The 26,774-nt window shown below is 39.6% G+C and overlaps 2 protein-coding genes across 2 annotated transcripts in view; one reads left to right on the top strand and one right to left on the bottom strand.

Annotated features, from left to right (window-relative positions):
- The window catches only part of LOC124789478 (glutaredoxin-3), a 61,482-nt gene extending 59,003 nt beyond the window's left edge, over positions 1-2,479 (top strand). The window contains exons 6-7 of the mRNA XM_047256850.1: positions 220-330; positions 1,883-2,479. Of these exons, the coding sequence (XP_047112806.1) occupies positions 220-330; positions 1,883-2,060 (289 nt within the window). The 3' untranslated portion in view covers positions 2,061-2,479. The remainder of the gene's footprint in view (positions 1-219; positions 331-1,882) is intronic.
- LOC124789479 (probable tRNA pseudouridine synthase 1) overlaps positions 1-26,774 on the bottom strand; it is a 116,412-nt gene that overhangs the window by 2,281 nt on the left and 87,357 nt on the right. The gene's annotated exons all lie outside the window — the stretch shown is intronic.

Genomic DNA, 26,774 nt, shown 5'->3' with positions numbered 1-26,774 from the left:
GGATTTAAAAGTACTGGAGTATGTTTTTGAGCATTCAAGAGTCTTTTTAGTGTGGCATTCTAATGTTTTTTACAGTTTTTTGACTTCATTTTTTCTGTGGTTTTGAGTGATCTGGAGTGTTTGCAGAAAACAAATGAAAATAAAAACCATGTGAACCAGGTTTTTCCAGCTGATTATAATAAAATATAGTAGTCTTCTAAATGATGCCTTTATTTACAGGTTAAAACAGTTGATCACACGAAGCCCCTGCATGGTGTTTATGAAAGGTGATCGATTCGTGCCACAGTGTGGTTTTAGCAAACAACTGGTTGATATCCTCTCAGAGATAGGGTAAGCTCTGTCCTCATACTGTGTCTGTGTGTCAAATTTCAAAATTAATTTGTGTGAGATAATTGCTTGTGTGTGTGTGTGTGTGTGTGTGTGTGTGTGTGTGCGTGTGTGTGCGCGCGCGCATTGACAACTGTTTGTGATGTATTTCCTTGTGGTTATGGGTTTCCCTTCCCTCCTGTCAACAAATTACAAATCTAAAAGCTGAGAATATTGTAAAAAATTGTCACTATGAATTAAACTTCCACGGGTTTTTTCCTCAACTTGTATTTACTTGAAGTACTATTAAAATGCCCACTTTGTAGGTATTGTTATTTCTAACAATTTTCCTTCCTTTTAAAGTTGTTCTGTGTAATTATCAGTTGTGTCCAAACAAAAAGTAAGCAAAATCAAACGTTATTCCTTTACTAGCATCCATTACCAATCCCCCTTGTTAGTTTTGAATGTTTTGCCTGAATTGTTACTTTTTGGTGCCTTAGCTTCCCCCTCACCAAGAGATGGAAAGCCACTTGGAAGAATTCCAAAAGGCAAGTTGGGGAAGTCCATGCTTCATTATCGAATGTGTAAGTCAGATGCATGCCCACTTTGTAAGATGAGGTATCTTCAAGACTGGATTGTGGAACAATGGAAACCTATTGCCTAATATGATGAAGCATGTTTCTTTCGTTACACCAAGTGAAAGGCTGTTTCTGGATCCGCTCTTGGCTGCACTGTCATAATGGCTGTTCAAAAATGTACTGCACCAGACACATTATTATGCTGTTGGGACATTCCATGAGGTCAGTGGTAGTGATTGAAGACAGCATGACAGCAGGAGACTGCCTGCATCCCTTCGTGCTCGATACCTTTTTGACAGCAATTACATCTGACAACAGAGTAACTGTCACAAGACCCGAATCGTCCTACTACATTGGCTTGAGGATTATAGTAGTGAACTCATGTTCATTTCTTGGCCACCAAATTTGATTGATTTGAAATTGATGGAGCACATGTGGATTCTATATGGCACCAGCTCAGTGTGCACTAATACTGGCTCGTAATTTGTGAGAACTATGTGTAGACCTCTGGTGTCCCATACCTAGAGAAATCTAACAAGAGCATGTTGAATCCATGCCATGCTAAACTGCCACTGTCATGTGTTCAAAGTGTGGACCAACACATCATTAATCAGATGGTCATAATGTTTTGGCTCATCATTTTATGTGTGGGGGAAAGGGCAATCTGTCCAGTTCATAGTGTGAACCAAACTGTGCAGAATCATTATTCTATAATTAAGTGTTTTGAAACATTTGCATGTATCTATCACATAGCAAGAAAGTTAAAATAAACTACAAGATAAGTCATGTAAAATACTTTGTACACTTTTGCAAGCAAATGCATCAGTGAGAAATGTACCTACAATTACGTCAAATGTTATTTGCAATTAAAATACATACTGCATCATTACAAAATAATGTTGATTTGTTGTGCCATGCCAAAACTAATAATAGGAAGTTGTTTTATTTTCACTAGATGATTTCTGAAATAACATGAACATCTTCTGGTTTTGTTTCAGAATTGATTACGATACCTATGATATCTTAAAGGATGAAGATGTTCGCCAGGGTTTAAAGGAATTCTCCAAATGGCCAACGTATCCCCAGGTGTATGTGAAAGGAGAACTTATAGGTGGTCTGGACATAATAAAAGAACTGAAAGCAAATGGTGAACTAGAAGCCACATTAAAGTGCTAGGAATAGTTCTTTGCTGTATCTTTTATTGAATTTGTCATCAATTATACAGCCAAAAGATGAGTGCGTGTTGTGCATTATAGCAGCTGTGACTTTTAAATTTAATTTCCATATTAGGTTCTTTCAAGAGCAACACTGTTGAGATCCTATTCATATCCACCGAGCATCAGGTAGAAGAAAATGATTAAAAGCTAAAGATGAAACTGAACCCTACTGTAAGAGTGATTAAATTATCATGCTATGAAGACTTCAATGTGCTGCTTGTGAGACTGTGCATACCCTGTCTGCTGAATTTTGCAGGGACTAAAACATATGTACAAATCTCAAAAAGAGTGGTTAACTTCACTAGTCCCATACTATCACCTGTGCAAGTTCATACTTTGTGTTATGTGGAATGAATAAAGTGCACCCAATTAACTGAACAGGTGTGTTACTGCTTCACTGTGACAATCTCCATAACCCTAAAGCTCTAATCAGTTTACCAACTCAAACAACATAAATGATGCTCACTGAACTCCCTATTTGGATGAATTCAGGAGTACGATGGTTCAAACCCGCATCCGGCCATTTTGATTTAGGTTTTCTGTGGTTTCCCTAAATCACTTTTGGCAAATGTCAGAATGGTTCCTTTGAAAGGGCACAACCAACTTCCTTCCCGATGGGACCGATGACCTTGCTGTTTGGTCTCCTCCCCCCAAATCAACCAACCATCTTTATTTGGAACAGGGTTCGAATTCCCATCCAGAATTCCTGGTATATGTTTTCTGTGCTTCCTTAAGTTGATAAAAATGAATGCTGGGATTGTTCTTTTTGCCCTCTCCCTGCTTGTGCGCCATCTGTAATGATCTTAATCCTCAACAGTACATTAAACAGTAATCTTCCCTCCTAATTTGAATATATGCAGAATAAAGCGTCAAGAGATGTCAAAAGAATCGAAAGCTAGAACTGCACAAACACCAAGTGAGGTAGCGCAGTGATTCCTTCTCCATCCATCTCTAACCTTCCCTAATACGAGCTTGTGCTCTGTCTCTAATAACCTTGTTATTTACAGGATGTTTCTCTCTCTCTCTCCCCCCCTCCCCCCCCCCCCCACCTCTACCTGCCCCCCTACCTCCTTCCCCCTCTCTTCCTCCACATCTCAGTAATAATGAAAACATAACACATATCCAATGGCTCTTAATTTATCAAGGGATAGGTTTAGCATAGAAGTATCAAAATATGCCACAGGTTCATCATGTGTTAATCATATGAGTTAAATTTTTGTTACACTGAAACCTTGGAACAACTTGAATGCTCATGAGATGACATTAACAGTGTCTGATGCAGAGGATCGTGAGGGATGAACAGTTTTAATATTTTTGTGGGATCTTAAATTTAAAAACCTCTCTTCACATCGCCCTGATTTAGCTTCACTGATCAGGATAGTAAAAAACATGCGTGTATTAAGGGAATTTTCATTCACAAAGCAGGCTTATCACATTCACACAGTTCAATGCTGTTCTATCCTGATTAAATTGAGCTTAACTTAAATTCCAAGTCTCGGTGCGATGAAAATTGTCAGTCGATCTCCTAAAAACATTTGTAATAATTATTAACTTTCGGTGATCACATGGGGAAGACCGGAGATCTGCTGGTAAGACCGTGTTAGCTTATTTATTGGAAGTAATAAACTGGATATCTTGAGCATACAAAACGGCAGGTTTGTCCAGTGTAAATCAGACATTCCCCACTGATCCCGTGCTACACAGCGTAGTAAGCAGACATTGTCAATAATAATCAGTTAAATGATACGCGAACACACTTACTTTAGTTTAGTTCATGTATTCAATTCCATCTCATACAGAATCTCATCAAGATGGTGACTACCTCAACAATACATACATATACATCTTCGTTCTTTCACGGCTAATCGTCAAGATCTGAATCATTCTTTTCATAAGAGAAAACAGATAGCAAAGAAGCTATTCCATGGAGTAAATGGACGCTCCAAGGAATAATAGGGCTTGAAACTACTTTGCATTGACAATCTTCGTATATTAAAGTTTAGGAATTGGTAAGATAAGAAGAGATATTTCGAGGTATGTACTGAGTTATATAATTTATAAAATTTCTGAAAATATCGCGGTGCAAGAGACATTACACAGTGTTTTGTAAATGTCATCACTTCAGGTAAAACTGAATGAAGGTAGCGTTGACATGCCTTATTTCAAATTGATGTGCAACATCACGGCCTGTTAGCATTTTCTACATCTGTATGAAGGTTGTGATTGTGATAAAAAGACAAAGTTCGTGACAAGAAAAAGTTCACAGAAGAGTTATGGTCTGGAAAATGAAAATCTGATCAATTCTTACACTTCAATCTACAACAGGAAGATTACTTGTTTGTTGAAACAAAAAGCAACCCTCAGAGTTTGTTTTGTAATATAACATTATCAGCTTGGAAGAATTGTAACATAAAGTGACATTTCTTACTGCTATTCCGTAGAAACACTGGAACACGTGAGGCAATACTGACCTTACGACTTATCTTAGAAGAAAGATTAAGGAAAGGCAAACCTACATTTCTAGCATTTGTAGACTTAGAGAAAGCTTTTGACAATGTTGACTGGAATACACTCTTTCAAATTCTAAAGGTGGCAGGGGTAAAATACAGGGAGCGAAAGGCTATTTACAATTTGTACAGAAACCAGATGGCAGTTATAAGAGTCGAGGGACATGAAAGGGAAGCAGTTGTTGGGAAGGGAGTAAGACAGGGTTGTAGCCTCTCCCCGATGTTGTTCAATCTGTATATTGAGCAAGCAGTAAAGGAAACAAAAGAAAAATTCGGAGTAGGTATTAAAATTCATGGAGAAGAAATAAAAACTTTGAGGTTCGCCGATGACATTGTAATTCTGTCAGAGACAGCAAAGGACTTGGAAGAGCAGTTGAATGGAATGGACAGTGTCTTGAAAGGAGGATATAAGATGAACATCAACAAAAGCAAAACAAGGATAATGGAATGTAGTCTAATTAAGTCGGGTGATGCTGAGGGAATTAGATTAGGAAATGAGGCACTTAAAGTAGTAAAGGAGTTTTGCTATTTGGGGGGCAAAATAACTGATGATGGTCGAAGTAGAGAGGATATAAAATGTAGGCTGGCAATGGCAAGGAAAGCGTTTCTGAAGAAGAGAAATTTGTTAACATCCAGTATAGATTTAAGTGTCAGGAAGTCATTTCTGAAAGTATTTGTATGGGGTGTAGCCATGTATGGAAGTGAAACATGGACGATAAATAGTTTGGACAAGAAGAGAATAGAAGCTTTCGAAATGTGGTGCTACAGAAGAATGCTGAAGATTAGATGGGTAGATCACATAACTAATGAGGAAGTATTGAATAGGATTGGGGAGAAGAGAAGTTTGTGGCACAACTTGACCAGAAGAAGGGATCGGTTGGTAGGACATGTTCTGAGGCATCAAGGGATCACCAATTTAGTATTGGAGGGCAGCGTGGAGGGTAAAAATCGTAGAGGGAGACCAAGAGATGAATACACTAAGCAGATTCAGAAGGATGTAGGTTGCAGTAGGTACTGGGAGATGAAAAAGCTTGCACAGGATAGAGTAGCATGGAGAGCTGCATCAAACCAGTCTCAGGACTGAAGGCCACAACAACAACAACACACTGATAATACATTATGTGATGTCCTTTATTTCACCCCTCCTCGATACATGTTTACAGGAGGAAAATTGTGCAATGCATAATGATGCTGCAATGACACTGTGTTATTACATAACTGTTGAATCATTTAAGACATTGGAAATTTCATTTTTTGAAACAGTTCCTGTTTCAAGGAGAATGGTGTATAGGCAATGAAGAAATAGGGAACGACATTGCAGCGCACTTGAAATACAGGAATAAAGATGTCTTGCCTTTAGGTGAAGGCACTTATGTTGTTCAACTTGATGTGTTTGTGAGTGGTTTTTACACTTAGTTCAAAGTTACGGGAAAACTCTTTTATTTTTGTTCCATTGTGTGACATAACTCTCACCAATGAAATGTTTTCTTGTGTAGAAAACATAATCAATAAGCATGACCTTGACCTGTGTTACTGCTTTGTCGAGAGAAAAATTTAAGGAAGCTGGAGACTAGTAGAAAATAGCAGCAATACACTGTGTTGTGTTAACTGGTGGCAAAAGCTTTCAAAATAGTCAAGGAGAGAGTTGTAAACACAATTAAAATACTCAGGATTGCTCAAAGTGAATATAGGATCTTACCTTTCCAACTAACCTGAATAGCATGTGAACATCCTGAATACAGCTTTACAGAACAAATATGAAGTTACTGAAGTATTTTACCCCATTTTGGGTTTCAAGAGAAAATTACTAATTGTAAGTGAATAAAATCAGGAAGAGGGGGGACAACAAATATATCAATGAATGTACAGGGTGTTACAAAAAGGTATGGCCAAACTTTCAGGAAACATTCCTCACACACAAATAAAGAAAAGATGTTATGTGGACATGTGTATGGAAACGCTTAATTTCCATGTTAGAACTCATTTTAGTTTCGTTCTTCCACCTACGCTCAATGGAGCACGTTATCATGATTTCATATGGGATACTCTACCTGTGCTGCTAGAACATGTGCCTTTACAAGTACGACACAACATGTGGTTCATGCACGATGGAGCTCCTGCACATTTCAGTCGAAGTGTTCGTACGCTTCTCAACAACAGATTCGGTGACCGATGGATTGGTAGAGGCGGACCAATTCCATGGCTTCCACACTCTCCTGACCTCAACCCTCTTGACTTTCATTTATGGGGGCATTTGAAAACTCTTGTCTACGCAACCCCGGTTCCAAATGTAGAGACTCTTCGTGCTCGTATTGTGGACGGCTGTGATACAATACGCCATTCTCCAGGCCTGCATCAGCGCATCAGGGATTCCATGCGACGGAGGGTGGATGCACGTATCCTCGCTAACGGAGGACATTTTGAACATTTCCTGTAACAAAGTGTTTGAAGTCACGCTGGTACGTTCTGTTGCTGTGTGTTTCCATTCCATGATTAATGTGATTTGAAGAGAAGTAATAAAATGAGCTCTAACATGGAAAGTAAGCATTTCCGGACACACGTCCACATAACATATTTTCTTTCTTTGTGTGTGAGGAATGTTTCCTGAAAGTTTGGCCGTACCTTTTTGCAACACCCTGTATTACTGTGCTGTGAAAGACAATTTTGATAAATATACTTGGTAACTTGAGTCAATTTGAATGTGACTCTTATAATTTTGCAAATCCTTTTTGCAATGAACATTGGAAATTTACTTCCTGAAATTCAGTTGCATCTAACAGACTTCTAGTCCTTGTGTGTGCCCCCTTCATGGACTGAAATTTTGTCTCGCAATTGACGTTTTTCACCAAAGTCTCGTAACCGGTTACGATTCGATCTAGTAATGAATCACCATGTTTGTGGTGCGCCTCCAGATATGTCAACATTGCCTCCATTCGCTGTTCATGGTACTCTGTAAGCATTTAGGGCACCCATCATGCACAAAATTTGTGGTAGCCTAGCTTTTGAGTGACAATTTCAAACAACAAAGTCTGTGAAACTTGTGGAAAAGAAAGCAAAAGCTCTGTTATTGTGAAACGACGGTTTTCACGAATTATTTCATCAACTTTAGCGACAAGATCGTCTGTCACAATGCTCAGGTCTCCACTCTTTTCTTCATCATGAATGTTGATTCGGCCATTTTTAAGCTGAATGCACCATTTCCGGACAGAACATTCACTCATTACGTTGTTTCCGTACACTTCACACAGTTTATGATAAATTTCTATAGGTTTTAGGTTTTTTGCCAACAAAAACCGTATCACAGACTGCACCTCACAACTGGCGAGATTTTCGATTGCAGCCCACATTTCAGATTCAAATATCGAGAAAACCAGACGCACAGAGACGTTTCCGCTGTCACGGATGGGTGCCGGCTGAGCTGCCGAGCACGCACATACCAAAATATACGTGATTGGCGCGTGCCTAGCAGCGTCAGACGAAAACATTCCCTACTTTCTGAATAGCCCTTGTACCATCCTACAGATCCTAAAATCTGGGGTATGCTCTCTGGTCAGTACTAGAATTTTGTGTGCACCTATCACTTCTTGTAGTATTTGCTAATGTGAAAAATGCCAAGTTGCATGTTCAACATGAAATCACCAGTACCTTAGGTATACAAGATGAGAAAGTGACAGGTTTTACATGAAGAATTAACTATAATAAAGCTTTCTGCATGATGGACACTGCTTGCATGAATAATGACTGAGTCATAGAAAATAAAAGAAAAAAAAAAGAAAAATCTTCAGCATTATTTGTGCTGTTACAAAAACAATAATTTTACTCATTTTGTATGCTGATCTCTTATGAGGATGAATGAGGCCTAAGTCAATTGCCTGATGCTAGAAAAGAAACTGGAATTAAAGTAACGAGTGGTAGCCAATTGTTCCACACCAAGAAAGACGAAGTTGATTTCACTTGTCGTAAACATTAGGGTCAATGTTTTAGGGATGCACAAGAAATCTTAGTGAGGAAAATAATAGTTGGTGATACTATGTAAACATTCTGAAACAACCACATCAAGAAATAAAGAGGCTCCTGAACTTTGACGATGTTTTCCCCACAAGTTTCCTCCTATCGAGGCTACTCCCAAACTGTCTAGTTCTGAGTTGCAATTTATCAGAATCTAGGATGCAGTGGAAAGGAAGTGCTGCATCTTGATACTGAATGTTTAGGAAAGTGCTGCCTTTAACATTACACTGCACGTTGTGTTATTAGGGTGTCTTTGATATTAAAAAAGAAGCCATTCTATCTAAAGTGTCTGAAGTTTGTTGAAGACAACACGATCTGTTTGGCACTCTGCATACTGTAGTGGGTTATTGATTTCTAGTAGTGCAGCCTTTTCTAAACCATTCTTGATATTGGCTGAGCTGTTTGTCCAGGCTCTCTTAAATTCTTTTGAAATTCCTGAAGAGATAGTTGTTGGTAATTGGAAAAAGGGAGTAGGGTATAATTTTATGCATGTCCCACATTGTATTGTTGAAGAAATGCTTTTAATTTCCACTACTGGTTTTGTTTACTGAAATCTTTAACTGATTGGTGCCTAGGTTCCTAAGAGTGCTGTGATCTGCACCAAAAGTTTCAGCAGCATATGGATTTATGCTAAACGTCATGATAGAACACTAATATTGGTACATTGGTCAGTACCTAATTTAATTAAATAACTGACATAAGATTAGCTAAAATTGAGCATGTGGGAACAGGCATATTAGGTACTGGCACAATGAATTATGTTCACAAGAGGTTTAAGGTGAAACAAACTGGTTTATTGAATTAATTAAAATACTGCAAGGATCTATTAAATAATCTAGAGAATTAATAATTCTTAATAGTTCCTGAAATGCTGAGGCATGCTGTTATTGTCACTTGCTAACATGATGAACACTAAAGAAAAGAATGATACCACGAGGTTCAGTAAAAATAGCATCCTTACCAGCAAATGGCCCAGAAAGTAAACACTCCACACATGTCCGAGCATGAGTGTGGAGACACTAACTCAGCAACTCGAGCTATCAACAAATGTTGTAATACCATCAGACATGGAGAAAAAATAATGTTGGGCACAGGAGCGTGAAATATAGACTACACAAATGATGTTGGAGGTGATGCGTATAAATAACAAAGAAGTCATTCAGTGTTCACTAGCACTAGGATGAATTTACTGCCACAAGGTGCAGGACTGACTAATGTATCTCATGGGGAAATGACCAGGGCAGGATTCAATAGATTGATACAGTGTCTTAGAACGAGCATACTGGCTGTGATGGGCTGGAGCTTGAATCTCAGCTAGTACCCACATGCGCACAAGCTGTATTGTAATTTATACAATGTAGTGGGAATGGTGGTGATATATTGGTGTGACTATTCTAGGAAGGTTAGATGATGATACCAAATTCTTACAATTGATTTCGGAGTCAAATTTTGGAGTCCGCATATTTCGTTAAAGGTGTGTTCTTCTTGGATTTTCTTAGCAAGCCCTTGTGCAGTGGTATTGTTTCATGCATGTGGAAATTTCTTCTGAGGTCTTTTATAGCCATGATTTGTCTCTCTTCTTTCGTGACCGTGTCACCTAGATTTTGAAATAATGAACATTTCTTCTCAGCCTTGCTCGATGAGAAGGACCAAATCTAATTTTATTTATTTTTGCAACTGTATTCCTGATATATACTTCATATGACTGTGTGATGGTACCTAATGATTACTGCTAGTGTAGCTGCCCTACCAAATGGCATCCCATATGAGCAAACCTGTTGATCTTCACCTGTGGTTACTCGTACTTCGTACTTGGGCTATGCATGGTTCTGTTTAGAAAGAATAGCTCAATGTAGTCATGGGGTTAAGCTGCACACATCTGCTTTCACGCCCCACAGCTAATTCGCCACAAATAATAACCTGTAGCTGTGATCTCATAGTCAAATGATCTATGCATTGGCGAGAATTGTTAGTTAATGAAAAGCGCAGAAACAAAATAAAAGTGAAATAATAATGTAATAACAAGGGTTCTATTCTGACTTCCATAACTAATGTAGATGGCAGAGAACTAAGATGATTCACAAATTAACACACACAATACAAAGAATAGTACCTCAAACTCTGTCTATTCTCAAATCGGTAAATCAAGCGGCAAAAGTTAAGAGTTCTACTCTGGAGCACGTTCAAACCTCTCGAAAGATAAGCACCTTTGGAAGTGCAGCCATGGCCATTCATCACCGAGAATCAATCACCTCCCCAATCAAATACCACTCTCTACCTCAGGCAGGTCTGCCTTTTTCCACAACTCATTTAAAAGTGTCCAGAATTGCTCCCTTGAGCTCTTCACCAGAAAAATTCCCAGTCCCCACTTGACTCTGGTGTGCTTTTCTGTTAGCTGAAGGCTATCCCCACCAAAAATACATCATGCTTAAGCTCTAAAGACTTAATTTGACTCAATATGACCACTTTCCTGCAGTAAATAAATAAATTACAACACTATTTAAATAAAAAAATGTTATAAATATTCAATCACACTCAAACCCTTCCCAATGAATATAAATAAAGATCTGCCCATAAATAAATAAGCCAGTATCCTTGTATGAGTGTGCTCACAACAAATGATAAGTGGGTGTTGTTAATTATTATTTATGCCTTTTTGACAGAAGCATCTTTTGGTTCTGCTTTTAATGTAATGTCCACTAACACATGCAATTAACCAGTTTTAAATTAGCACAGTCTTTTAATAGCACTTGCAATCGACATTTAAATAAAGTTACTGGCAAAATAGTAAACTGTTGATGTTGTTAGTAAACTGTTCATTAAATAAATACACAAGTATGCCAAAGTATGAGGTGTTCATGCTGTATTCATTTGTTGTGTAATTGTCGAGTATACAACGTTCTGGTAAACAGTTGCATAGATATAAAATGTCATAAATCAATAAATAAAATAGATACAGATACGTAATTTTCAGACATGATAGTTATAGTGTAATGCTATCTTCTGAGATATCAAATGCTGAAATTGCGTGTAGTGTTTAAAAGTTGTTAATTCAGAGGTACATTGTGAAAATGTTTATTCACCGTGAAATATTAACTTCTGTAGTTTTGAAGACGTTGAAATATTGTTGTCTCATGGGATGCACCTCACTTATCTGAGATTGCCAATGTATTCAGACTTTCTTTAGTATTTGATCTTAATTATTATATACTCTCAAAGATGATTAAGAAGTTATCTTTCAGCTTGTTTGACATTCTACCATGTCTTGAAGCATTCTCTCCTGCACAGAGACCATGTGAGCGACAGCCATCAAAATTCTCCGTATTGGGATTTTCCCTATTTCTGGCGACGCTGCTAGTCTTTGTACCTGGACTCACTCGTACTGGTCATCTAGCTGGAAACCAAAACTGCCATGGCCTGCCCTGAGATATGAGTCCTCTAGCATTCAACCTTACAACAAATTCATCTTATTTTGTACCAGTACTGCACAGCTGATAGCTTGCCTAAATATGTGTAACGTTACAAATTTGCTGCCACAAGATGCAGGACTGACTAATGTCTCTCATGGCGAAATGATCGGAGCAGGATTCAGTAGACTGATACAGTCTTTACATGAGCATATGGGCTGTGAGGGGCACGAGCTTGAATCTCAGCTAGTACTCACGTGGGCACAAGCTATACTGTAATTTGTACAGTGTAGTGGTAAGTTAGATGTATGCTACATAATTCATTACAATTGATTCCTGAGTCAATTTTTGGAATCCGCTGAGGTTGTGTACAGTATCTTATATTTTCTTACCAAGCATTTAGGCAGTGGTTTTATTTTGTGCGCGAGGAAAATTCTTCTGAGGTCTTTTATAGCCATGACGTTGTATCTCTTTTTCCTAGACCGTGTCACCTAGATTTTGAAATAATGAACATTTTTTTCAGCATTGCTTAATGAGAAGGACCAAACTTAATATTCTTTCCTTTGCAACTGTATTCTTGATGTAAGCTCAGCAGCAGTACATTACATTACAACTGATACACTTTTTCACATCTGTGATAAATTAACTTCTACTTATTATTCATAAAACAGCTTTTTTTGCATAGCAACTTCCATAATGTTCATGAGAAGAAGCTCAAACCATACAGTATAAAGTTCACTCTACTTCATATAATACCACATCTTTGAATATGGAAAATAAACTACAATGTAATCTAATTCTAATAATTATTATTTCATTACACAGACCGTTTATAATCAATGCACTTATAACATTCTTCAGAGTTAATAAAAGTAAACTCTGAAATATTATTGTTTTTCTTTTCTTGCATACTTATTGCTGATGAGAGTTTGTCAAAAAAAGTCATACAATTTTAGACGTTAGCCTTCAGTAGGCACTGTATGATTGAACGATACACTGTACTCGCCCTGTCTGGAGTTTTTATAGATAACGGCAGACAGCAGGTATGTCCATTATGAATAAGATATCTATCTTTTCAGGATTTTACACAAAGAATACAGTTACTAGTTTTCTCTTACATATTTTGAAAATATAGTTGTGGGTTTGCTATTGATGCTGATGGATTCCACAGCTAGAAGTAACTGATCTTTTACATACACTTTATTAGTGCTCACTCGATCATTCGAAACATAAGAGCATTAGAAGAACAACAAGACTTACACTGGTTCCAAAGCTCATTGACTCAGAAGATAGTGCACTCCTTGGTCCAGAGCCCTTGGCAATCAATGCTCACCACAGGACAACTCCCCTCCCCTCCAGTGAGAGCAGAGCACTGGCGGGGTGTAAATGGGCATCGTCAAATGCAGGGGTGTTGTGGGCTGCTCGATGGGTGTTGGTTGATCGTGCAAGGTAGTGTTACCACCCATACTGTGGCTGGTCCGAATGGAAGGCATGGATGGACCATTTCTGGTGGAGTCGTGGAGGTCCATGCAGGGTGGACTAGAGAAGGTATAGTCCACCATCCGGTAGAGTGGACGGACCAGTCGATCTGCATGTGTAAACTGGACCGGCACCGGATGTGGCGGTGTTGCAGGAGTTTGGGAAGCATATCTTGAGTGTCCCATTCGTGCTGTGTGTCGCTGTTGTTTCAGCTGCATCCACCCTATCTGGAATGGCTACTGTGCACAGGATTGTTACATATGAAGTTGGTGTGACCTCATGCGAAGTGTCCCTCACATGGATGATGGAGATTGATCCGTGGAGTTACAAGGAAAGCTTGTCCCATGGACACCCAGAAGTGTTTATAGAAAATCAAATCTCACTGATGGCTGTCATAGGGGGCACTGTAAGGAGGAGGGGAAAAATATCGTATCTTGGGAAAAACCCTAGAACAAACTGGGGAACAGCAAGTGACAACATTTAGTGATGAGGTAATGTCACATGAATCTAAGGCCACAGATCATCACATTTAGTGAGGCAGGGGAGGAGGATCATCACACACAGCCACTGAGCTACTGACAGGCATAAGCTCACGATCTGGGTGGCACACTGGCAGAGGGGTGGTATGTGTGGGTTCAGGGAGGCTATCACACAATGGTGGAGAACTCGACTCGAGAAGTAGTGGGACAGATTGCTCGATCATCCAGGCTTGGTGTAACTCCTGAAGTGAAACTCTCTGATGCCAGTCGTTGGGATAGCTGGTGTGTGCAATTAGACATGCTTGACAAGAGCGTGGAGGTCTGATAGGTCAATGGTTGCACCACCATCAATGAACTCAGCTGTGAGGACCAATGTCCCACCTTATAGAATCTCAGCAAATGATGCCTGCAGGTCTGCCTTATAAGCCATGCGGATTCCTAACTTGAGCCAGGGAAGGATGTCAAACCACTCACCATCATGGCACGAGTGTCTGCTTTCAGGTCATGTGCCAGTGCTCAACGAGCCTGTTGCTCTGATGGTGGTACACTGTAGTGCGAAATTTATCCACACCACAGAGCATGCAGAGTTTGTTAAACAACAGTAATTCAAACCACCTACCCTGATCGGTGGTGATGGATGTAGGGCACCCAAATCCAGCTATCCAGGAAGATACAAATGCTTGTGCTACAGAATCCGCCATACTGTCTGCAAGAGGGATCGCCTCCACCCACCACCTAACACAGCCGATGATAGACAAGATAGATCTGAAACCGTCAGATGCGATTAATGGTCTGACAAGGTCTAGGTGCACATGTCAGTAGTTGCCTCGTGGGATGTCAAATGTGCCTAGAGGGGTCAGTCTGTCTATGTCTTCCAACTTTGCTGTGCTAACATGGCACCCAGGCACGAGCCCACTCGTGGCAGTACCTGACACCTGGCCACACAAAGCATTCCATGACGAGACTCGTAGTAGCATTAGTGCCAAGAATGCAAAGCATCAAAATATTGGCAACTAATGCAGCCAAGACAGTAGGCCGAGCAATGCCCATGGATGTATCACACCATATCAGCCTGACAGCCTGGTAGGTTGCAAGAAACTATCTGCAGGAAAGTGGAAGGTGCCTGACGGAGGTTCTGAAGTTTGGTGTCATTGTTCTGTATGTGGGCCAGTTCGTCAAAATTAATAGGAGACAAAATAGCATTGACATATGTCAGATAATAGGCCACCACATTTTCTGAGCCGTGGATATATTGGATATCCATCATGTACTCACAAATGAGATCTATCTGCTGAAACCTGCATGGAAGGTCAATGACAGCATTGCGAACAGCGTTGGTGAGGTGACGATGATCCATGAAAACTGTTATGTGCCTTCCTTTGGTGTCTGCATGGAAATATTGGATGGCCTCGTGTTCCACAAGGAGTTCACTGTCAAAAGCCGGCCATAGGGCGTTTTTTGGAAAAAAATGAAGTGGCCGTAGGCAGATTGTCTGAAAAAATTGATGGCCCCCAAGACCCCACACAACTTGCGAAAAGTCACTGGGAGTGGTATATCGCAAATGCAGTCAGGCTGATCTTGTGGAGGACGTGCACCCTCACTGAAGACGGTGTACCCAAGAAAGGTAACAGAGGTGTGTTGAAGTTGCGGTTTATTGTGATTAATGTCGACTCTGTTAAATGCCAGCAAATCCTGTACCATGGCCAAGCGTAGCTCACGTTGTTCTTCAGAGGAGGAGAAAATGAGAATGCCATCTAAGTGTGTGTAGCAGTAAGAGCAGTTAAAGAGAAGTGAGTCTATGAAATATTGCCAAGTTTGGGCTCCATGTTTGAAAACGTAAGGCATGTAACAAAATTCATAAAGGCCAAAGAAGGTCATCAAGGCTGTGTTTGGGTATGTCACCCCCTTCCACTGCTATTTGTAAATATGCCTTGCAGCTGTCCAAAACACTGAAAATGCATGCTCAGCTAAGTAGTTGAGTAAAGTCTTGGATGTATGGGATAGGATAACTTCTATTACGCTACATGCATTGAGACAATGATAGTCACCACAGAAATGCATTGTGCCATTGTTGGGGACTAAGTGTATGGTGGAAGACTAATTTCTGTCCAATGGGCAAGCAATGCTTGCCCACAAAAGTTCAACCACTTCAGTCTTGGCAAGATGTAGTTTGTATGGAGGGCGGCACTGCGGGGGCTGTCTGTCGTGACAATTTTTTTTTTGGGTGTTGTCCCTTTCGCAATAGAGTTCATTTGCACCAACGAACATGACAAGGGGACATCTCAAGCAGGAATCAGTAGCACGCAAGTTACTAATCTGAGACAGCATCGGTCTGGGTGAAGGCATACAGTGAAAGAAAACCAACAACAGGAGGTCAGGTGACAGGCCGAAGTGAATCAGGAAATCAATTCCAAGACTGGGTCCATGACTTTGGCCACTGGGAAGGACCATGTGAACGGTTCGTCAGGAATGAGTTTAATAGATAACATGACCGTGCTTTTAGGTGAAGTACTGGTTTACTAGCTGCTCAAAGGAAAATTTGGTTGGTATCACATCCACTGCAGTGAATGAGAGTGGAACAACATCAGCTCCAGTGTTGACAAGGAAATGACAACACAAGCTATGGCATCTACAGCAACTCGCATGAAGCATTTGCGCAGAGGAGTCAGCAGTTGCTGGAACCAGCATAGAGAATATACTGCGTGGGGTGTTGAGCATGGGTCAGCTGGGATTGCTATGCCTCCTGCGGCAGCGGGAGAGGAGAACAGAGGGAGGGCACGTGCTAGTTCAGCTGTAATAGAGGAAGTTCGGTGAGAAGCAGCTGGTGGCTCCCACTGCTAACCACTAGGTGACTGCAGTTCGTTGCGTGGTCCAAGGTGAGCCTGGACCCGACCTCTACCATCCAACACAGAAAGTATAGGTGCTGGCATACCAATCTCAGTAACAGATGCTGCACTGTGCGAGGGAAGCTGGCAGCAGTGCTGAGTTATGGTGTATGCCTTGTCAACCACCCACAGTTTATCCTGGCATGATGATGAGGTATGAGCAACCAATCGTAATTGTAGTTCCTGTGGCAGTTCAACTAACCACAATGCCCCAAGCACTAAGTCCGGCATGACCTGTGTCATGACCTGACCACACAGGCATCACTACGGCTAGGAATGGGTTCCATCACCTGAACGCTCGTCGTAAATGATACTGTGATTTGCGTCTGCTGATGTACGTGAAAGACACTCAAGGAAGAATGCATGAGCAAAAGCATATTTGTTATTCTCAGGTGGATTTAGCAATACGTCACTAAAAAGATATGGGTGATCATGCAGATGGTTCACTAAACAAAAAAAATGAGTGCTGTCATCTATGATACCATGTGTGTCCAACATGTTGTCAACCAAGTTAAACCACATCAGGGGGTTGTTGATTTGTATCAGCGGCAGCTTCGGAAAACAATTTGGAGGCAGAGCTTATGGCAGATTCAGTAGGGCGCAGAGCACGTGAGGGTTTGGAAAAGTAGCATCTACTGGTGTCGTCTGTACAACGTTGACAGGAACAATGTTCTGATGAAAGTCCTCTACTTATGTTGGCGTGATATGATGCCAAACGCTCACAATTTACATGGAGGAGGAGGCCTGTGTGGCCACGCAATGAACACAGCATTGCCAGCATAGGAGAATTGTTAAGCAAGACAAGAGAAACAAAAGCAGCAGTTCCAAGGTGGTCTGCCAGAGATCCGTTATCTGTGTAGGAAAGTGCACCACATGACCACAAGCAAAACCCGGCGTAGAAGCCGCAGAAGTATCGATGATTGATGTGTATGGATTTGTAAAAGAAGGCACAAAATCGCAATTGAGTGGCGAGGCGGACCACAGCGAGTATGTCGCTCGAGGTCAGCGCAGCACATTAGGTCAGGCAGATGCATGTCTGCGCTTGACTCTAGTATCCCGTTGGACTGTGCGGAAGTGGGCACATTAAATGACAGAATGCAACTGGCAAGAAAGTCAGTGTCAAAGGTGTGACATGCATGTAATGGCGAACCACTCTGCGGAGAGGGGAGCTGTGCATATGGACGCTGAAACTGTATGGCCGAGTTGTACCTAGTAAAGTCTGGTAGAAGCACTGGGCAGAGGAAACCAGAATCTTGTTTTGGATAAACTTCCTGGCGAACATAGAATCCAGTAGCAGGAATCAGTGCAGGTGTGTGCTGCACGCAGTGTGGCGTGACTAAAGAGGTTAGAGTCATCTGTTCCAGCAAAATAAACATTGGAGAAACTAGTGTTCATGTATTGGTAGCACTTCACAGTCACAAGTCAAATCCATGATAGTGATGTTTTGCACTGCTGGGAAGGTTGGAAGTTAAGCCATTGCAAACAATGCTGGTTTGAAACTGGTAATAAGTAATGCACAAATAGAAATATATTCACTCAACTCAGGGACACCAACGAGAGTTTTCTATTGATGCTGACAGATATAGACAACCAACCTTTTACAGTCAAACACGCTTTGTTAATGCACGATCACACTGAACACAGCAGAGTATTAGAAACAACAACAACAACAAGAGTCACACCGGTTCCAAAGCTCATTGATTCAGAAGATCGATAATTGCCATGTACTTCTATCTAAAATCATCTTTTCATTCAGAAATCCTTTATTAGGCACTATTTCTTTGAAAGTACGTGTCTGTTCAAGATCTCTTTATGTATAACGTACATACTAGAAACAAAAGTTAAAAATGAAGTAAAATAAGATAGTAAGCCTAGTAAGTCAGCATATTCAAGTATCCGTTGGCATCTCCAAACATTTCCAAGTTCAAATTTTCATCCCATGCAGTTTATATAGTATGTTTAATATAATGTTTATCTCGTAAGAATCTCTCTATTCAAATTTGCAAAAGTGTTTTGTGGGTTATTGTCGTTCATGCTACATTCCCAAATCCCATTGTTGACCGGAGACTGTCCATTCTCAGTGGTAGTTGCTTCTGCAGTGTAAAAGGCAAGTAACCATGAGCAGTTTATATGCCTTGGTGCCTTGTCAACATTAGGAGAAAATATTTCGTCCTCAGACATACGACGGCTTGTGTGGACTTACAAAGCCAAAGAGTACCCAGCACACATCATGCCAGCTGCAGAATCCTGTCTGGTGCATCCATTCATCATTGATTCACTGATCAGCAATTTTTTTCTAACGACATCTCACTTATCACTTGGCATAGCATTATGACATTTTCACGCATACCTTTTCATGTAGCATGTGCTTATAGTTTTTGATCACTCACACTTTTCTTGATTTTTGAACATTAATTTCCTGCATGTAAATTATAATAATTACAATTAAAATAATACTTTCAACACAAAACATACACTGATGAACCAGAACATTATAACCACCTGCTTAATAGCTTGTTTCTCTGTCTTTAGAACAAAGTACATCACTGATTCTGTGTATCAGGGATCCAAAAGTTTGTTGGTATGTTTATAACTGGTGACTCATTTGTGTATAGCATGGTTCTGGCTCTGACACATGGACAATTATACTGATGAAAGATGACATTGCCATCAGGGAAGACATCAAGCATGAAGGGATGCATGTGGTTCACAGCTGTCAGCATGTTTTTGATTACTACCACAGGTCCCACACAAGTGCAAGGGAATGTCTCCCATAGCATAATACTGTTCCCATCAGCCTGTGATCATGGCATGCTGCTTGTTTTGAGGCGCCATCCATCTCGATGATGGCATTTGTGGATATGACCATTGACCTAGTGTAGCAAAAATGCCTTTGACCTAAAGAGCAGACATGTTTCCATTGAGTCACAGTAGAGTACCAGTGGTCCACTGCAATCATAACTGATGACGTTATTGGGTCAACATGTGAATACGTAGGGTTGAAGCCCCATATTCAACAATTTATGTTGAACGGTGTGTTCTCAACCACCTGTGCTTGCACTAGCACAGATGCCACAGATCACCATTTGTCCTACTTTACAGAGCAGAGAAGCCTCTGAACCCCACATTCTGTGAACATTCTTGGATGTCCAGTCATCTAGCATTTGGTGGTATTTTCACTGCCTCTACCTCTTTCTGTAGACACTCAAGACAGTGGCACATGATTTTCAACCAGCTTCCCGATTTTCGAGATACTCATTCACAGCTTCTGTGCAATAATAATCTACCCTTTGTCAAATTGCTTTTCTCAATGGATTTCACCATTTGCAGCCCATATCTTCACTAGTGTGATCCCCCATCCATGTCTGCTCCACCTGCATACTTTTGTTACCACATCATGTGCCTGCAACACCACCAGTCGGCATCCAACATCGTAGAGGGCAGTAGTCATAATATTTTGGCTTATCAGTGTATCAGTTTACATTTAGGAACAGACACACAAATATAATACTATAATTCTGCATTTCTATCTTACAGGCTAGAACAAGTTTTCCCATCCCAGTTGTCATATCTGTGCACTATCTCAACATTCCATATCCCACAGCAAAATTAACAGACTCATCTGCATCCATTGTATTTAACTATGGAGCATATGCTTTTCTACAATGTTTGCTATAAGAGACTATAAGCTACACAGATTACAAAGAATGAGAAGAATTACCATTCACAAAGGAGAAAATAGAACCTTTTCAACATGACATTCTTTATGTCATCAACCAAGGCTTACCTGATTGCCAATACTTCGCTCATGCAGGTTATTCAGCATTTTACTGCACCCATGTGGTGATTCAGTAGCACATTGTGTTATTATGTATTCTTGTGTGTTGCACCATAATGTGACAAATTTTTTCTTGCACCTTTCAAAAGCATACGTCAGTACAGGACAAGTTCTCATGTGCAAATGTATATTCCTTGTACAACTAATTATTTCTCTTTTATGTACCGATTCATCTAGAATAGTGCTTGAAACAGCACTGATTCATGTAACTGTTGACATGTTCAATGTTCTCAGCAAGTGTAGCTAAGACAATCTAAGAAAACTACTTATACTCACTTCATTTTATGACTTCTTGTCATAACATTGTATGAGATTCATATATATGGGGGTACTTGCATTTGTGCACACGTGGAGTTATGTAGAGTTTGGAGTACTCTGGTAACTGGTCTGGCATTTTGTGTTCCTTCAAGGCTAAGGTAAAATATTCTTTCTGCCCCTCCTAGCAGTCATATTTATTTTTCCTTTGACAGGTGGATATACTGATACACTTGGGTTAGCTAATCAGCTGCTTTTTAATATCATACAGTATAGCAGATTATTGCTGTAGGTGTAATATTTACCTTAGTATTGGCATAGTTGTTAACTTAGAATTAGTGTGCATATTGTATTTACCTAGATCTAGTTAGTTTGTAGGTTGTTGCATTGTACAGCCAGCCACTGCGGTCGAGTGGTTCTAGGCGCTTCAGTCCGGAACCACGCGGCTGCTGCGGTCGCAGGTTCGAATCCTGCTTCGGGCACAGATGTGTGTGATGTCCTTAGGTTAGTTAGGTTTAAGTAGTTCTAAGTCTAGGGGACTGATGACCTCAGATGTTAAGTCCCATAGTGCTTAGAGCCATTTGAACCATTTTTGCATTGTACATGCCTGTATTCATACATGTATACTTTTATATATCTTGTAGCTTAACATAGTAGTATCTCCTGTATCACGTCCTAAAAATATGCTAAACAAGGCATCGATCGATTGCCTCTTATAAAATATTTTTAACTCTCATCATGTCATAACATAATAGTGTTCTTATGTATTACACATTCAATTTACAATTGCCATTTTAGCTGGGTGCACTGCAAATTGTTGACATGTGCTGCGCTGCAGTTGATTGTTTCAGATGACAAATGTGTGGTATACCTGTGCTCAATGAATATGTAACATGATTTTTCAACTGTACTTAGTATATGTGCAGCAGATAAAACAATATACATTCCTTTAACACAAAAAAATTGAAATGAACAATAATAATATAGAACTGTTGTTTTACAGTTGAACACAACAGCAGTGCAAACATTTAGGAGACAATGGTACATTATTTTTTTTACTATAGTATTCTTCAGGAAAGTGTAGGAAATGAAGAAAAAAAAACTGTTAAGATTTAATAACTGAAGCGAACATGTAATACATTTTCTATTAACACATTCTTCTACAGAGAATCATGCAAAATTAAAAAAAAAAAAAACGGTTTTTTGGTTTTTTTATCTAATAACTTGAGTTGGGCTTGCAACAGATAAAAATACATTCACTGCAAATACATTATTCAACAGGGAAGCATAAGAAATGAAAATGAAATAGAAATTTTGGTGTGCAGCCTGATAACTAAAGGGTGGGGGGGATTGACTTTTGAAACCATACATATGGTGCTGCAGATTAGGGTCCCACGTATCACGTCTAGGAGCAATTCAATTCACCAGTGGGCCCTCATTTGCAAGTAATGGGGGAAGGGGAGGAAAAACAAGTTTTAGAATTATGCGTGAGAATCTATACCATTAAAATAGTGAACAAATACTGTCAACTGAGGTAGTTTTGTAGGTACATGATGAAATACCCTGAGGATATCGTAATGTTAAAATTTATTAAAAACAAAAATGAAACACCGATTGATCATAAGCATTGACAAATACATTAATTATGAATGCACGGTAAGGTGCAGACAAATGAAAGAGAAAAAAAGAAAGGAAAAAATCATTCAATTTTTTGTACACGATTTTGTCTCATACCCTCTTGTATGTAGAAGTTCTGTTAAGAAGTGCCGTTAGGAGGATGATGGGCTACGAATGTTTTGTATCATGCATGTTTAGAGATAAGAAAAAAATTGATGCCAGTATTAAGTATTTTTTATTCAAGTGAAGTGAAGTGAAACCACGTAATGAGTATTTTCGTAATTGACACGCACTGGTGTACTTGGAGTCTGCTGCCTGCATCTTCAATTGAAATGTAAGAAAAGTAGTCCTATAGCCTAAAAATTCATACAAGCGCAGAAAATTTCTAACAATGTGATTGTATTATCCCTTTTGTTTTTCATGTGTATATTTTGTTTTTTTATTGAAAATACACAGTGGAGTGGACGACACAAGTGCTTACTTCCAAATCTTTATCAAAATGACTTTGATCACTGTACTATTAAATCTTGTAGCAAAAAATACATTTTTGACCATATTGCGCAACCAACAGAAACAGATTATTCTACTTTTGTTTTTTAACCAATACATCACCATTTTCAAACATTTAAATATTATGATGGATAGATAAAAATAATTAAAATCACATACACAAGGAGTCCAAATGAAAAAAGAAATGCAGAAACAAAAAATGTGACCTAGTGAACAAAAAGTTAATACAATATTTCCAACAATCTTTGATCCTTATGTAAGGGCTGAACACCTCGCACTTCGCACACAATTTTGCCACATCTGCTGATTCGGTAGAGCTGTTGCGTATCCGAAACAGCCGTCGCTGTCGAGTCTGAATCTGCCTCGTCCAATGTATCCTCAGAAATACACAACCAAATTTCACTGTCACTTTCTGGATGAAGTTAAATAATTATGCTCTCAATAGCTTCGTCCATCACTGCTTATCTGTGCCAGTATTCATGCATAATAGTTTTCGCTTTATCACATGCCTTCTTCCAGTCATGTTTTGTAATGCTCCATATTGCAGGTGTAATCATTTGTTGAAGTTGGGAAATGGTAACACTACTGACATTGTTTGATGAAACTGTGTTTCATTAAATTTCAGATAAGTTCAAAGGGATTCAGATAACACTGTAAGTCCTTTCCCGGATTCTTTCAGTACTCCATCTATTGTATATTCTGGCTCGGGTTTGTAACACTTCACAGCTTCCAAGAGCTCATTGCATGTTAAATCTGCACTGAATGGAATTTTATGATTGTATATCTACTTTATGAGAAGATGTATTAGGCACTTTATTTTTGTGAATACAATGGTAGGCTCCATTGCCTAATACCACAGTACTTCAAAATGTGGAATATTTGCTATTAGGTGCTGTTGCAACCATTTTATACAATTTTCCTGTTCATTTCATTGTAATAATCTTCTGATGTTGATCCCGAAATGTAGATGAGCTCTGCATCCTCAGTGAACCCCACTTCTCCTCCGACTACCACTCATTGTCCAGAACTTTCATTTTTCTGCGCACCTGGTACCTCAATATGCTGTCAAAATTTACGGACAGTATAGTGTGTATGCACCCATGTTTCCTTCTCAGCCAGAAATGTTGTCTATTTTTACTTTTTTAAAACAAAACTCCACTGTAAAGCTTTTGAAGAGTGGGTGTTTCTCTTTTAATTTCGTAATATCCCAAGAACCTTCTTTTCAGTATCCTGCTTCTTGGTTGACTAGGTTTTCTGTCATCTTGATTTCGATAAATTCAGTAATCACACTATCCCAAAATCTGGGGGTCTGAGCCAGTGCTGGGAATGCACTTGACGGGTGTGGGCTTTGTAAGGAATGCCTTGGCACGGCCACCACTGGGGAAAACAGCAGGAGTGGAGACAGATGGAAGACAGAATGCATAGAGATGAACAGCACCACCAGAAACGGCCGCGGGGGTTTCATGAGATGACACCGAATCACCGTGAAAGTCTACGAAATTACAGGTAATGTATGTCTTTTATTTAGTGCTTGCCCCCAGATAATGTAAGGCTATAGCTATGTTGTATATGACATGTATAATTTTCAGGTATCTTCCCTAGTAGTGATGGAAAATGGATCTTTATCCCCATACCTTCCTTCTGGACAGTGCTCATAATTTAAACTTATGTAACTATTTGTATATTTACACTCATCTACCTTTTATCCCAGGCTTTCTGTGTTCCCATATTCACTGAACAAACTTCTTCATATCTTTGTGTGCACACAGTCATTTGATCTTTCCTGATATGGGTAAGCTAACAAATAGTATACTGGATGTGGAATGTTCGTTACCAGGAAAGGTTCTGAATATAGCATTTCCCATTATTTACCTTTTTAATTTTACTAGATTTTGTGTGTGTTTGTAACAATACTTAGTCTCCTATCTGGAAGGTACAAGTCTGACCTAAATTCTTGTTTTTCTTGGCCTTCCTTTTTGTGCTTGTTTACTCAGAATAATTGCCACCTACTATCCTCCTAATAACTGCATTAGTTACAATGGTTCTCATAGCATGCATGCATGCATACATACATACATACATACATATTTCGTAAAGACATCATACACAGCAATAAAATATTTGACACCTCCCCTCCCTTGAGGTCAAGGTCAGATGTCAGGTGGTTTCGTTGTAGTAGTACAATGTAATTCATTCAGGTGAGACCAATTCGAGTGCCTGCCCTTCTGACATCTATCTATATCTGGATCCCGCTCCAGCTACTGCTGGGTCTGGCTGCTGACGAGTCCTCTCCATTTGGCTCGGTCCTCCCACCACTTTTCTTCCTCTACTTGCTGCCAGGCCACACCTCTCCTTTCCACAGGTATTCTCACTCCCATTTTTCACCGTGTTCTTGGGCGCCATCTAGGTCTTTTTCCATGCATTTTTAGTTCTTCCATAATTTTGGGGAGTCTCTGCCCATGCATCCTCTTAACATCCCCGTACCATCTTAATCTCTTTTTCAATTTCTTCTCTCATACTTTGTTGTTTAAGGTCCTTTCTAATACCTGCATTCCTTATTCTGTGCATTCTTGTTTTTCCCTTAACTCCTCTGAGAAATTTCATTTCCCCTGCTTGCAGTCTGCTCCAGTCCCTTTCTGCCACTGTCCATGTTTCTCCTCCATAGGTGACAATAGGGAAGTAATAACTTTTATACATCAAGAATTTTGCTTTTTCTGAAACTTCCTTATTCCAAATCAGGTGATTTATTGTTTGGTAGAAATTGCCTCCCTTCTGTAACCTCCTATTAATTTTGTTGGTTATTCTTCCATCACCAGATATTTCATTCCCCAAATAAGTGAAACTGTCTACCACTTTTAGGGGTTCTCATTCATAATAATATTTCCGTTGATCGCTTTGTCTTTTACAAATACCAGTACTTCACTCTTATCTTAATTTATTTTTAATCCACACCTTTTCATTATTTCCTCCCACGCGTCAAGCTGTAACTATACATCTACCTCTTTTATCACCCCATATTATCACATGATCTGCAAAAATCATCTTTTTGTCTTTTTCTTTTACTGTATCTTTAACTGCCCTATTCATTCCCTCCATCACAGCATTAAAAAGTGCAGGAGATACAATAATTCCTTGTCTTATTTCAAAGTACACAGAGTTCCCTAATGGTGTTCTAATTCTACAATTGTGTCCTCTGTACATTGTCTTTATTACATTAATGTATCCTTCTTCTATTATCAATCTTCTTCTTTTCTTCACAGAGTCTTTCCTGTTAACTAGACATGGCCTACACCTCAACAAGAAAGGGAAGGGTAAACTGGCTGGGCTGATAGCAGGAAATTTAAAGGGGGGAGGAACTGCATCTCAAGGTGGAAACTCTTTTTTAGTGTAAGATCAGTGTCCAGTGGGGAAACTCAGCCAGGCAAGTACTAAAGATGTTAAAAAAGTTCAAGATACTCACAAAAGTAAGTGAAAAATAATGTTAGTATATTTCATCAAAATATTGGGGATTGAAGAATAAAATTGATGAGCTTCTGCTTTGTTTAGAAGATATAGAAACTGAGAATGTAATAGATGTACTATGCCTGTCTGAGCATCACACTGTCACTGATATGCAAAAGGTTAGCATCAATGGGTACAAATTAGCTGCACATGTAAGTAGAGATAATATGATGAGAGGAGGAGTTGC

The sequence above is a fragment of the Schistocerca piceifrons genome, chromosome 3 (assembly GCF_021461385.2).
Source record: "Schistocerca piceifrons isolate TAMUIC-IGC-003096 chromosome 3, iqSchPice1.1, whole genome shotgun sequence".
NCBI lineage: Eukaryota > Metazoa > Arthropoda > Insecta > Orthoptera > Acrididae > Schistocerca > Schistocerca piceifrons.
Note: the sequence above shows the minus strand (reverse complement) of the source record. Positions and strands in the feature narration are given on the sequence as shown.